At 35.2% G+C, this 15,783-nt stretch overlaps 1 protein-coding gene across 3 annotated transcripts in view; it reads right to left on the reverse strand.

Annotated features, from left to right (window-relative positions):
* EXOC6B (exocyst complex component 6B) overlaps window positions 1-15,783 on the reverse strand; it is a 664,516-nt gene that overhangs the window by 382,771 nt on the left and 265,962 nt on the right. For all 3 annotated transcript variants that reach the window (XM_043918361.1, XM_043918362.1, XM_043918363.1), the window contains exon 8: window positions 338-406. In XM_043918361.1, the coding sequence (XP_043774296.1) occupies window positions 338-406 (69 nt within the window). The remainder of the gene's footprint in view (window positions 1-337; window positions 407-15,783) is intronic.

Here is a 15,783-nt window from a genome sequence, read left to right on the forward strand (position 1 = left end):
AGATTCAAGAAGAAATGAAAAGATTATTTTTTAATAACTGATACTCCTTTAAAAAAGGAGAAGGGAGCAGCAGAGGATGAGATGGTTAAACAGAATCACTGATTCAACAGACATGAATTTGAGCAAACTCTGGGGGATAGTGGAGGACAGAGGAGCCTGGTATGCTACAGTCCATGGGGTCTCAAGAGTCAGACACGACTTAGTGACTGAACAACAATAACAATTCCTTAATAATAGTTTCTTATTCCTTTAATAATAAGCAGAAAAACTATAAAATATGAGAAAGCAGAGATCTGAATTCAATATAGAGTTTTATTAGGCAAAGCCAAAGACTCACCAAGACAGAATATATGTGTAGACATCGATAAACGGGAGAGAAATCAACCAAATCTTGGGCCCCAGGTACCTGCAAAACAACCAAAATTGTCACAAAATACTCAAACAAAGCTATTAAGAGCAACAGCACTCATTTTTAATACTAAAGTGTTAAAACAAAGTATGCTTCAAGAAACCTAGCTTTAGCATTTCAGTCATAGATTAAAAAACAGTGAGGCTATCAGCAAGGCTGGGACACAGAACTGAAGAACAGATAACAGAGAAGAGTAACAGGTGTCTCTGGTCTTGCATATGCTTTTAGAGATACATTTGGAGGCTGCAGAAAAAAAGCAGGAAAGGGCATTAGAATCTGTGAATATTTAAGTCAGCATGCAGTCAAATACATAAATACTCCAAGAAGAGAGGGGAGATGATATTTTTAAAAATAAATCAAACCTAGAGTATCAACAAATTATAGTATGAAAAATGCATACAGATTAATCCTAGACATCAAAAAAGGAAAGTAAAACAAAAAACTTCAGGTAAGAACTGCATTATAGTCACAGTGCTAAAACTGATTCATTACAATCATGATGATGAATAAGTCACAATTTACTTTGACCTCAATTTCCTCATCCGAAAAAAGAAAATATTAGTTGACCTAAATAAATTTAATAAGAATAAAAGGAAACACTGAAAAGCAAGTATTAAGCAAAAGAGAACAAAAAAGAAAAGACAAAATTACATGAAGAAATACAGCAGTCAAAATAAAGACTAAAATATAACTAAAGACTAAAGAAAGACAAAGACTAAAGTTATTTTTTTTCATTTATTTTTATTAGTTGGAAGCTAATTACTTTAAAATATTGTAGTGGTTTTTGCCATACATTGACATAAATCAGCCATGGATTTACATGCGTTAAGACTCAAGTTTTTAGTACAACACTAGTAACTGTATGATTCATCTGAATACGAGTAGCAGGCACATCTAAATTGGTTTGGGCTGATTCACGATTATAAGGTCAGTTTCCTTTACTTCATGAAAGTAAACCTCATATCTTCTTTGGGCAAACTGCTTCTTCATCAAGATGCTTTTTCTAATGAAACTTATTCATTCTGCAATTCAATAGTACAATATCCATTTTCTTTTCCCTTCAAAACCATCACATGTCTCTATATATTGGTTCAAATTTATTGGCTATTCTGTTTATTTGCTTTGCATGCATGAGATCAGAAATTAAATCTCTGTTTTGGGAATCTCACTCAATATAGTATATATCTATAAGCACTCCACACAAACTTTTTTGTGACTCCAAAGACTGATAAGTGCTCAAGATCCTACACCATGGCCAAAGCATAGTTTTACTTAAAAAAAAAAAAACTAGAAGAGTTAGTGAGCACTGCCAAATTACTAAGAAAAACATTTAATGGCACCATGTAGGTAAAGAAAAGTATGACTAAAAAGCATGTAAAAATTCTAACTTTAAGAATACAAATGGACATTCATTTTCATCTTAACACAAGGGGCAATAGGTGATCATTACAGACACTCTTCTGTGAAATGACTACAACATTAAAGCCCCTTGTTACAGTCACTCCTCTTTGATTTCAAGGAAATTTATTTTATTTTTCCAGAAAATCAGAGCTTACCAGTGAAAACAGTAGCTAAGTGAAAAACAATTTCAAACGAAGAAACAGAGAAAATTCCCATAAAATTATATTTACAATAGTATTCAAATTACCTAAAAATTACATGTGTACATGAAAAAGACAAGAAAAGAAATGCATAAAAAGAATTACTTTGATCCATATGGAAAATTAAACTTTTTCCTTTTATTTAGAATTAATGATTATAAAGTTATTTTTAGAAATATATCCTTTAAAAATATTAAGAATAATTTTAAACAACAAATTTCATTACAACTTTGTTTCTATGTTCTTCATAGAGTTTATTTTGTTTTGCTTTGAACTCAAAGCCATAGTTTCATTCAAAAGGAACCTGCTTCTAGCCATTGCTCAGAGTCTTAGCCCTTTCACATGTCAGACCAATCCTTAAAGAATGAACATCCCACCTTAGGGGACAATATCCCTAGAAATCTGTGACAAATAACCTAATGGGGCCCTTTACTAATGGCATGAGAAGACTGGTTTTTCTGGACCAACTCAAAAATAGACATAATTAGAGAAGAGACAAAGGCCTTTCCTGTCATCTCCAAGGAAACACTGAAAAGCAAGTATTAAGCAAAACAAAATATTTCCTCCAAATATTTACAACCAAATCTATTCTCTGTAAGGCTGTCTTGACATCATCATATTCAGCTTCTAACTGTTTTAAGTACTCTCACGTAGAGGACAATGCTATTTTTGAGCCTCTGAAATCATAATCCAGTTAAGTCCTCCTAAGGACATGCTTTCCTGCCTTGAAGGTGGTACACAGAAATCAAGATAAAAAGGAGCAGAATGGAGCTTAAGTTCACAAACTTTACTTCCACCCTCCAAATAGTCTACTATTTAGAAATCATTTTTCCTCCACGCTCCCTTCTGTGAGGAACACTAGGAACACTGTGAGGAAACCAGAAGAGTGCTGTGAGAAGAAAGGTATGTAAAGCATGCACTGACTCATGTTGCTTTGAGCTAAATGTGTTTTCTCTGCTTCCACTAATGAAAAAGAATCACATCCACAGAAAGGTGAAAGGAGGAGAGCAACATACGCTGTACGTGAAGGAATGCTACACGTTTGGAAGGATAAGAAATGAACTTTCAAAAACCTAAATAAATGGGAGTGAGTACCAGAACAAAAGGCAGTGTTTCCTGACTCAAATAAACAGTCTGCTTCAAGGCCCAAGTTTTGCTCCCGTTTAAAATGCTAAATCTCTGTCAGAGCTGTCTTCATTCTTCTTCTCCTCAGTGGTCCCTTCCTCCCCTCAAGTTGCAAAGAATGATTCAAGCAGGTTTAGGTTTCAGCTGGGACAGAGGGAGGGGTCCAAGGACACTTTCCTAAGCTAACAATGACTGCCTTTAATGGTTTCTGTCTCCTAACAAAAGCCATGACTCCGTCTTTATCAGCTTCATCTAATTTTTCCTTTCCAAAGTAAACAACACAGCCCTTGCATTTTACACATGTCCAAGTTTGACAAATCATTATCGACTACGACTATAACTGATAAGAGATAACTTTGTGGTAGGACGCTGTCATTTCCTTTCATAAGGGCTTTCTTTCTGAGATATAGAAACATGATTAAAATAGTTAAACATTTCCTCTGCATGGCAGTCAGGAACTCAAGACATTAAGATACTGCAGTCTGTATTTTTCTAGTTCAAACAGATCTATCTTCATACCAACAGTAGTCACAAACAATACACTTAAGATTATCCCACTTTTTTAACTAGTTGTTTTCCTTAAGAATTCACATGAAATAATTTCATCACCAAGGACAGCAGCTGCCTAATTCCCTATACAGTTTCCGAAGAGAGTCCCTTCAAACCTCTTCATTGTCAGGGAGGAGCATATAGTACGTAAAATTTTAGATAATGTAACTGAGAAATCCAGGCTTCCCAGGTGGTGCTAGTGGTAAAGGACCCACCTGCCAATGAAAGAGGCATAAAAGACATGGGTTCAATCCCTGGGTCAGGAAGATCCCCTGGAGGAGGGCACGGTAATCCACTCCAGTATTCTTGCCTAGAGAATCCCATGGACAGAGGAGCCTGGTGGGCTACAGTCCATGGGATCACAAGGAGTCAGACACGCCTGAAATGACTTTACACACACACACAAGCAAGAAACCTATGCCCGAGAGCACATTATTTGTTGTTCAGTCACTCAGTCATGTCCGACGCTTTGCAACCCCATGGACTGCGGCACACCAGGTTTCCCTGTCCACCATCTCCCGGACCTTGCTCAAACTCATGTTCATTCAGTGTGTGATGACATCCAACCATCTCATCCTCTGTCGTCCCTTTCTCCTCCTGCCTTCAATCTTTCCCAGCAACAAAGTCTTTCATGAGTCAGCTCTTCGCATCAGATGGCCTAAGTATTGGAGCTTCAGCTTCAGCATCAGTCCTTCCCTGAATATTCAGGACTGATTTTCTTTAGGATTGACTGGTTTGATCTCCTTGAAGCCCTAGGGACTCTCAGGAGTCTTCTCCAACACCACAGTTTAAAAGCATCAATTCTTCACACTCAGCCTTCTTTATGGTTCAACTCTCACATCCATACATGACTACTGGAAAAGCCATAGCTTTGACTTGACAGACCTTTAATTGGCAATGTAATGGCTCTACTTTTTAATGAGCTTTCTAGGTTTGTCATAGCTTTTCTTTCAAGGAGCAAGCATCATTTAATTTCATGGCTGCAGTACCATCTGCAGTGATTTTGGAGCCCAAGAAAATAAAGTCTGTTACTGTTTCCATTGTTTCTCCATCTATCTGTCATGAAGTGAAAGGACCAGATGCCATGATCTTCATTTACTGAATGTTGAAAAAATGTTGTAAAACCAGCTTTTTCACTCTCCTCTTTCACTTTCATCATGAGGTTCTTTAGTTCCTCTTCACTTTCTGCTATAAGGGTGGTGTTATCTGCATATCTGAAGTTACTGATATTTCTCCCGTCAATCTTGATTTCAGCTTTCCTTCATCCAGCCCAGCATTTCACACGATGTACTCTGCATATAAATTAAATAAGCAGGGTGACAATACACAGCCTTGATGTATTTCTTTCCCAATTTTGAACCAGTCCATTGTTCCATGTCTGGTTCTAACTGTTGCTTCTTGACCTGCATACAGGTTTCTCAGGAGGCAGGCAAGGTGGCAGGTAAGCAGAACACAATATAAAATTATATAAATTAAGAGAGTGCTAGTGCTAAGTTGCTTCAATCATATCCAACTCTATGCAATCCTATGGACCACAGCCCTCCAGGCTCTTCTGTCCATGGTATTCTGCAGGCAAGAATCCTGGAGTGGGTTGCCATTCCCTTCTCCAGGGGATCTTACCAACCCAGGGATCAAGCCTACATCTCTAAATTCTCCTACATTGGCAGGCGGGTTCTTTACCACTAGCATCACTTGGGAAGCCCATGAAATTAAGAAAACTTGGATATATTTTAAATTAACAGATAATAATAAGCTGTTAAAATAATCTATGGATGACTGGCCTACAACATCCACAGAGAGATATCATCGAGGCAATAACTACATTCAACAATTATACATTCACATACCCACCAGAGATCATATGCCATTAGATACCAATATATAAGGTTAGTTTGACTGTTTCAATCTTATATACCTATGATAAAAATTAACAGCTTTAGTCAAAGCAATTATTCCTAATTATTGTGTACAGACTATTTGTTGTTAAATACCAGTATATCCATTAATACACTAGCTGTCACATGATGCCACTACATAGATGGCAAAAAGAGTCTGGAGACAGAGGATATTGCACAATAAAAAAAGCTAATTTATAAATAGGATTAATGAAAAGCACCTAGAAAAAAATAGTCTATGAACCTCTGTACACAACATACATTAGATAAGCTATAAAGATTCAGGGGAGAAATGGGAATATTAGATATCAAGAAGAAAAGAAAGAGTATTTCTCATTATGGAAATTCTTGTAAAACATCAGAATCTGATTTTATGATATGTTTTTCTTCTTTCTAGTATATCTTAGTTCAAGTCAAAGGAAATCTCTGGAAATGGAAAGGTTAGTGGATAAGTTAGTCTCATAAATGATAAGGAAAATGATTTAGTTTTTTAAAGGAGATTTTTATTTTAAAATAATGACACTCAAGCTTTATCAGATATATTCATTTAATATTTTTATAACACAACCTTCCCCCTCAAAAAAAACCAAAAACAAAAACAAAAAAAAAGGAGTTAGAACTTAGTTCTCTCCACAATTTTAAAGGCTCACTAGCGAACGGAGGTGGGGGAAAGAGTATCTGTAAGTAACAGTCTGATAAATCTACCTGCTTCCCCTCTGGGTCAGCCCAGGAGATACACACACACATATACACACACTCCATTTATTTTTCTCTCATGAACTCTTTCAAAGCAGGTGGATCTTCCAAAAAGAGTATGGCAGAAGTTTGTAAACAATTTAGATATGCTTCTCACTAATTATTTGGGTCATTCTTGATCTTGAAAATAATTTTTTCCCTCTCTTTTTCTTCTTAATTTTTATATTTTTATTGGAAAACATACATGTTACAAAATTCACATTTTAGCCATTTAAAAATGTACAGTTCAATGTCATTGATTACCACTTAAAATAAAACAGAATTTTGGTACTTTGGTTTCTTGGTATTGATAAATGAATGTAGGGACTTGGTACCTATTTCTGAAAATTACTTGGATCTCAAGTAATTAAAATGTACCAGGTATTTTTCTCAAGAGAGAAAACAACAAATGATTAACTAAAGGGGCACTGCCTTTGAATTCAGAAGATCAATTGTGACTGCCTATATTATGTCCAGAAGCCAAGAATCTGGCAAACATTTTTTACCAGTGTGCATTTCTGAACTACTTGACTTACAAATTTCAGAGGGAAAAAGGGTAGAATTCATTTGGACATAAGCTCTAATAGAGCTGGATTAACACCACAGACATACCAACAAACTAGAAGATAGGATTCCAAGTGACTAGAGTGAGTAAAAGTATAAAAAACCTTCTACGCCTTTGAACACACAAGAATACCCTGACCAAAGCCCAACCCTAAAAGTACAGTATTTTTCTATTGAGCATCTCACAAATTATTCAACTTCTTCCTACAAAATCCCTAAGTAGATTACCACTTAATTTATTCAAGTGTTTGCACTAAACAGAAGAAAGTCGGGAAAGATAACAGCATTCCTCCTTATTGAGGCATTACAAAAAACCTTGCAACCAAATCAAATGAGAGTCCTTTAAGAATTCTCTGCTTGAACCATAACACTTAGGAAATAAAAATTCAACTGATCTTTATTTAACAATGGTCTACTGTATGCTAGGATTTCCCTCATAACTCAGTCGGTAAAGAATCTGCCTGCAGTGTAGGAGACCCGGGTTCGATTCCTGGATTGGGAAGATCCCCTGGAGAAGGAAAGGGCAACCCACTCCAGTATTCTTGCCTGGAGAATCCCATGGACAGAGGAGCCTGGCGGGCTACAGTCAATGGGGTCGCAAGAGTTGGATGCGACTTAGTGACTGAAGAGAGAGAGAGACTGTATGCTAAGAAACTCTAAACTATCAGGCAAAAAGGAAATTTAGCACGAATGTGGTATTAAATATAAAAGTTCTAAGAGGAGGGAAAGTTAAGCTGATCAAAAGTAGACAGAAGAAAATTTTATGATAGGTAAAGAACTAATATCCCTAATACGTAAGCAAATCATAAAAATTGAAGGGAAAAGAAAACAAAATCAGAAAAAAATGGGTAAAAAAAAACAAACAGATAGCTTATTGGGGAAAAAATACAAATGCCTCTCAAACTTCTCAGATACCACATTTCACCCACAGTAATAGGAATGCATTTTAAAACTATACAGAGATACTATTTTTCATTTATGGAACTGGCAAAAAATCAAAAACTCAACAAAATTCTCCCTGAAAGAAGCTGTAAGAAAATAAGCATCTCATACATGGCTGGCAGTGGGAAGGTGTAGAAAATGGTTCAACCTCTAAGGAGCAGAATTTCACATTATTCAACAAGACTACACATGCATTTATCCCTTGAATCAGCAATCTAGAAATCTACCCTGAAGAAACATCTCCAAATATATATATAAAACAATTCTCAGGTTTTGGGGTTTACTATAAAACTTTTTTTTTTTATGTTTTAAGGTATTTTGCATACAGGAAAATTCATCCTTTCTAGTGACAAATTTCTAGAACAACTTTACGTTCTAAAAAAATCCATCTAGTCCTATAATCACTGTCACAATCTAGATTTTAAAAGAAGGTTCCACCACCCCCAAAATTTCCCTCATGCCCCTCTGTAGTCAAATTATTCCATAATGTTCAGCCCTTGCCAAACACTGATCCATTTCCTGTCCCTAGAGTTTTGCCTTTTCAAGAATGTCATATGAAGAGACTCATACCGTATGTAACTTTTGAATCTGGCTTCTTTCATTCAGCATAATGCATTTGAGATTCATTTTTTGTTGTTTTATATATCTATAGTTTACTTCTTTTTACTTCAAAGTGACACTCTAATTATGGATATACCATGGTTCATTTATCTCTTCACTCACTGAAGGACACTTGGGTTGCTTCTATTTTCTGCAATGTATGAATAAAGTTGCTATAAAAATTCAGGTAGATGTTACTGTGTAAACATAATGGGTAAATTCCTAGGAGTGAGATGCTGGGTTATATGATAAGTATATGTTCAACTTTATAAATTCACTAACAGACTCTTTTCCAAACTGACTGAACCATTTTGCATTTTCACAGCAAATGCACAGCTGTTCTGCACCCTGCCAGTACCTGGTATTGTTAGTATTTTGTTGAGCTAATTAAAATAGCTCTATTACAGAAACACTAGACTTTTACAGGAAAAGATTGGAAATCATTAAATTCCTACATACAGAAGATTAGCTGAATAAACTATGGTACATTCAAAAATGGAATACAATTTAGTAGTAAAAATAGAATGAGAATGATTTCCAGGAACTGATATAAAAATTATTATTTTCAGGATATATTTTCAAATGAAAAAACAAAGTACAAAACATATATATGCATTATGCTATTAATGTTATATAAGGTATGAGAAAGAGTATGTACACACGCCACAAACACAGACTCACAATATTGATTACTTACAAAGTGGGGGTAAGATCAGGAGAGAGAGACAAAGAGAAGAGTGGGAATTCAGTGAACATACTGTCTTATATAACTCTGCCTTTTGAATCATGTTCATATTTTATATAGTCAAAAAATTAAATTCATAAGGATAGGGAACCTCCAAAAATTACACAAGAAGAAACAAATGAGTCTAAGAACATATAAATTGGATAACGAGCACACATGAGAAACTAAAATAGCCAAGAAACATCTGAACAAAACACTCTGAACAATATAGCTCCACTGCATTTAAATGAAAAGAACAGCAAAGAAATCTTGAACTTAGTAAGTTTACTGCTTTTAGTGATATATGCATAGAAATTCTGAAACTATTTTGGGCATTATGATTAGGCAAATGACTAAATATTTTAATACTCTGGGAACCAGAATTCTCAGACACACACACATGCAACCGAAGAGGAAGAACTATGATATCAGGTTTAAATTAGAAGCATCAGATTTAACTTACAATTTATAAAAATATCACTGTCAGTGTAGTACATATATTTCTTAATTCTGTCCACAAAAGGAGCATACCCAATGCCTATATCATGGTTTCTAAATAACGTCCTCCAGTAAAATGAACAAAAACTCTTTGACAAAATAGCTAGTGCTGGGACTGGGGCAAAACCTGGAGTGAACCAATCCTGTGCAAGAAAACAAATGAAATGCTCAGAATTGACAAAGACACATCAGAGGACAATGGATGAGACTCCCACTAGCCAAATTTGGAACAAATGGAGAATCAAAATGAAAGACAAGAATGGACTATAACCTGCTGTATATTAAAAAAATATATAAGTGCCAACACTGAGACAATTAAAAAAAAAAAAAGGAAAGGAAGAAAAGTAAATTTCTTCTTTTAGAAGAATGCCAACCAATCAATGTGAATCAAATGGTTAAGATAGAAAAATCACTATTTTATAATCACCATAGCAATACATGATTCAGGAAAGAATCATCAATCAATTTTAAAACCAACAGGTGAAAAACAGTGAAGAAATCTGGTAGACACCACCTTAATCAACTGTGTACTTCCTAATATGATGCACTGAAAAGAACATAATACTTCTTTTGTAATATTCTTACCAAAAATGATTAATCTGAAGCTAATCATGGGGGTGTATGTACCTAAACACAAGAACATTAAAGGAGAATAAATATACATAAAAATTAAATGCAACGTGTGATACATGTCTACATGTGATTGCAGGAAAAAAAGTGAAAGAAAAAACTGCTATAAAGGACATTATTGGAACAACTGGGAAAATTTGTATATAAGTTATATATTAAATTCCTGAGTGTGATTATTTTATTGTGATAATGTGGAAGGATGTCATTCTCAGAAAACAAGTCAATATACTGAGAGTTCAAATATGATGGATAAAATATAACACTTTCTTCCAAATGACAAATTTAACAGGGACAGTGGGGAAGAATGAAAAATAAAATTGACTTTCAAAATCAGTTTTCTGAGAGAAAAAGCTCCAAATTTAATAATGGAATAGTAAGTGAAGAGTCTGTGTGTGTGTGTGTGTGTGTGTGTGTGTGTGTGTGTATTCAATATATCACACTGTATATCAATTGTACTTTAATTGACATGTAACATAGTTAATTAAAAATTCTTATAAATAAGTACAGAAGAGGTAAGATTCAACTAGTCCTCATGGAAAAGTAGAATTTGGTATTATAGAGACGGAATGGGGGAAAGTATATTCCCTATTCGAGGTTAATAGCAAGTTAGCACATAGTTAAAGTGGTGGCTGATAAAGCAATGAGGACATAAAGTAGATATTCTAGAAGACCTGAAAAGATAGGTAGACCTTTATAATTAAGGCAAATAATTTCAAGACAAAACTTTTATACTATCAGAAAATGAAAAAAAATTTAACATCCTAAATCAATGTGAGCCATAATAAATTTTTGCCAATGGATAGACGTAAAAGATCAAACACTAGGAATGAGAAAAGCAAAATAGAATACCTTAAGCATGTCACACTGCTTTCATTCAACTTTGTCAACTGTCTTTATTGCCACTTGTTTATAAACATAGGTACTTACTTTTCATTTGACCACATTTATCCTTAACAGACCAGTTTTCATCAAGAACAGAAATGGAAAGCGCAAAGCCAGCAGGGGTCAGTGGATACAGGGAATCAGCAAAGCAGGCCAGCACATTAAAGTGTATTCTCTCAACAGATACACTGGACTACTACTCATTTTTACAATTAACTATATTGTCATTATTTTTTCCCAAACATGTGGTCCTGACAGTATATCTTCCATCCTCCTATTTTTAATACACACTTGTTAAAAGTAATAATATATTTCCCTCAGCACCTGCACAAATAAGATGATAAAGAGTAATATCCAATGTGCAGATACAACAGGGATTGTGGATTAGTGGAAAAACCATATCCTTTGTGCAACCTTGCAGCTCAGTGCTGGAATATTACTACCATGCTTAGAAAGAGACTAGGTTGGAAATACAGATTTTTTGTGTGAATTCAACTAACTTTTAAAAGTTGAAAACTAACTCTAAAACTTTTAAGCACTGTATAAGCCAACAACCATTCTGGAAGCTGTTTCTGGCCTATGGGTTGCCCAAATGCAACCTCTAATCTAAACTATAAACGTATTAATAGCATCCTTTATTACACTTTAACTTACCGAGAAATAACACTCATTTTGTTACCTTCTTGTCAAAAGAATATTCTGAAATAAACAGTTTGAAATTTGGATCAAATACCATAATAACCACAATTTCACATAAGCATTTTAACATTAATTAATTATTGTCACTATTTATAGGTGAGAAAAAAGATGTGTAGAGAAATTATAGGACTTCCTCCAATAGCACAAAAGCTGACAGAACTTAGACTTTCTAAATACAAATCTTGTGTTTTTCACAATCACCTTGTCATGGACTGAACTGTGTCTCCTCAAAATTCATATGTTAAAGCCCGAATCCACAAAGTGACTGCATTTGAAAGTAGTACATTTAAGGAGGCAATTAAAGTTAAATAAAGTCATAAACTGGATCCCTAATATAATAGTACAACGTCCTTATAAGAAGAGGAAGACACACCAGAGGCATGCAAGCAGAGAAAAAGCTATGTGAGGACATAGCAAGAAGCTGTCCATCTGCAAGCCAAGAAGAGAGGCCTGAGGATAAACCAACCCTGCTGGCACTTTGATCTTCAGAGTTTCACCCTCCAGAACTGTGAGAAAATAAATTTCTGTTGTTTAAACCATGCAACCTGTGGAATTCTGGTATGGCAGCTCTAGAAAACAAACACAACTTGTTACCTCAAAATTAGTAAAGTATGATAATCAGAAAGACATCTCAGAAGACTTTACATTAACTATACAACACTTGTATATAAATTAGCACTTGCATCTTGTTAAACACATGTTACAAAAAAGACACCCACCAACTCTTAAGAGTTAAACCTGACATGGATCATTTGGTCAAAAACATTTATTTGATCCACACTATATTAAGAGTTGTGTGGGTAACAGTGACCACTGCTCACTAACAGTATGTAAACTAATTAAGAGAAGTAACAAACAAACTAGAATATGAGATGTGCCAGAAATGTGGCACCAATGAAGCCTTCTAAGAATGCAGAAGCTCTAAGTAACCTTAGAACAAAGCAGAAATCATAGGCCCTGCTTCTTCAAACTGTGTCTTACTCAATATTGCTTTATCTCAATAGATTTTTGTTTGTTTGTTTGTTTACGGTAGATGGTATCATCACCATTTTTTGGTACATCATCAAAAAATATACCAAGATATATTTCACCTTTATTGCAAAAAAAGCACAGTCAGAATGCCACAATGTTAACTATTATATACTGTAGCACTGTAAGTGCCAAGCACGATGACAAAACATCATATAAATTACTTCAGTCAATCCTCACAACAACCCTACTCTGTAGGTATTACTAGCCACTTTCTCACAAATAATATATCATCGCAAATGGTTCTCTGCTCTCTATCTTCCAATATTTCAAAAATAATATTTCTGATGACTCTAATACATTCTCAAACTAAACTATTCACTACTTCTAAAGATTTTTAAAGTTCTGTCTAGACATTTAGAAATAAGCAATAACATCTGAATATACCACAGTAAGATAGAAAGATTCAAAACAGATTTCTAACATCAAAACCAGGCCGGACAAGTGCACCACACTCCACCCTCCCCACGAAGCAGAGAAGGTCCCATCACAACTGGAGGGCATGCACAGTCCACACGAGGGACAGCCTGTGAGCACCTGGTTCTGGTGGCCAGGGAAGACCGCGCTTCCAGGCCACACGGACCATATCTTATAAAGAACACTCCTTTAAGACTGAGAGAGACAGCTGTTTCACCTCACACATTTAGATAAACAGAGTCGGGCTAAATGAAGAGACAAAGGAACATATTTCAAAATCAAATAACAAGACAAATGCCCCGAAAAAGACCTTGATGAGACAGATAAGCAACCAACCTGATAAAGAGTTTAAAGTAACAGTCATAAAGATATTCACCAAACTCAGGAGTAGAATGAATGAATACAGTGAAATCCTCAACAAAAAGATAGAAAATATAAGAAAGTACTAAACAACAGTTATAGCTCACTGAAAAAAAAATACACTTCAGGGATTCAACAGCAGATTGGATTGAAATATAAGAAAGAATCAATGAGCTGGAAGAAAAACATGGATATCACCTAGAGAAAACAGCAAAATGAAAAAAGAATTTTAAAAAGTGAATATACCTCAATTGATCTCTGAGACAACATCAAGTGGAATTATGTTCACATTATAGAAGTTTCAGAAGGGAAAGACAAGAGAAAGGGTCAGAAAACTTATTTGAAAAAATCATGGCTGAAAAACTTGCCTAGGCTGGGGAAGGAAACAGACATCCAAGGCTAGGAAGTCAAGAGACTTCCAAGAAAGATGACACCAAGGAGAACCATACCAAGACACATTATAATTAAAATGGTAAGAGTAAGGACTAAGAGAGAACCCTAATAGCAATAAGAGAAAAAAAACATATACAAAAAAAAAAAAAAAAAAAACTTTATAAAGCTTCCAGCAGATTTCTCAGAAGAAACTCTACAGGCCATAAGTGAGTAGCATGGCATATTCAAACTGCTAAAAGGAAAAATTTTCCAACCAATATTTCTCTCATTGGCAAGTCTGTCATTCAAAATTAAAGATGAGGTAAAGGTTTTCCAAATAAGCAAAAGCTCAAGAAGTTAGCTTCCTTGGTGGCTCAGACTGTAAAGAATCTGCCTGCAATACAGGAGACCTGGGTTTGATCCCTGGGTTGGGAAGATCCCTTAGAGGAGGGCATGGCTACCCACTCCAGGATTCTTGCCTGGAGAATCCCCATGGACAGAGGAGCCTGGAGGGCTACAGTCCATGGGGGTCACAAAGAGTCGGACACAACTGAGCGACTAAGCACAGCACAGCAAAGAAGTTTATCACCACTAAAGTGGACTTACAAGAAATGTTACAGGGAATTCCCTAAGTTGAAAAAAAAAAAAGCAACACTAACCGATAAGAAGAAAACACACAAAAGTAAAAATCTCATGGGAAAACATAAGCAAGATACATCCTGAGGGAACCAGAACTGAAAGAGACACATGTACCCTAAGGTTCACTGTAGCACTATTTACAGTAGCCAGGACACGGAAGCAACCTAGATGTCCATCAGCAGATGAATGGACAAGGAAGTAGTGGTGCATACACACAATGGAATATTACTCAGCTCTAAAAAGGAATGCATTTGAGACAGTTCTAACGAAGTGGATGAACCTGGAGCTTAATATACAGAGTGAAGCAAGAGAAATATACAGTCAGAAAGAGAAAGACAAATATTGATATTTACACATATATATGGAATTTAGGAAAACAGTACCAACGATCCTACATGCAGGACAGCAAAGGAGACAGAGATGTAAAGAACACTCTTTTGGACTCAGTGGAAGAAGGGGAGAATGGGATGACTTGAGAAAACAGTATTAAAACATGGACATTACAATATGTAAAATATATGGCCCGTGCAAGATTGATACATGAAGCAGGGTAGCCAAAGCCAGTGGTCTGGGACAACCCAGAGGGATAAGATAGAGAGGGAGGTCAGAGGGATGTTCAGGATATAGGGGACAAATGTATACCTGTGACCAATTCCTACTGATGTATGGCAAAAACCATCACAACACTGTAAAGCAATTATCCTCCAATTAAAATAAATTAATTAAAAATTTAAAAAGAGAAGGTAGCCAATCAAGCACTTATAAAGATACCATAAAGCTTAAGAGACAAAAGAAGTAAAATTAGCTAAAAATACAAAAATTTTCTAAGGGAACATAAATAAAAAGATGCAAAATGTGACATCAAAAGCATAAAATGTGGTGGGGGTAGTAAAAATGTAGAATTGTGGAATGTACCCAATATATATATAATTATGACTGATTTGTGCTGTCATATGGCAGAAATTAACACAATATTTTAAAGCAATTTTCCTCCAATTAAAAAATAAATTAAATGAATAAATTTAAGAAGATTGAGATCTTATTAAGCATCTTTCCCAGTCACAATGCTACAAAAACAGAAATCAATTACAAGAAGAAAACTGAACCAAAAAA

This window comes from Cervus elaphus, chromosome 11 (genome assembly GCF_910594005.1).
Source record: "Cervus elaphus chromosome 11, mCerEla1.1, whole genome shotgun sequence".
Taxonomy (NCBI): domain Eukaryota; kingdom Metazoa; phylum Chordata; class Mammalia; order Artiodactyla; family Cervidae; genus Cervus; species Cervus elaphus.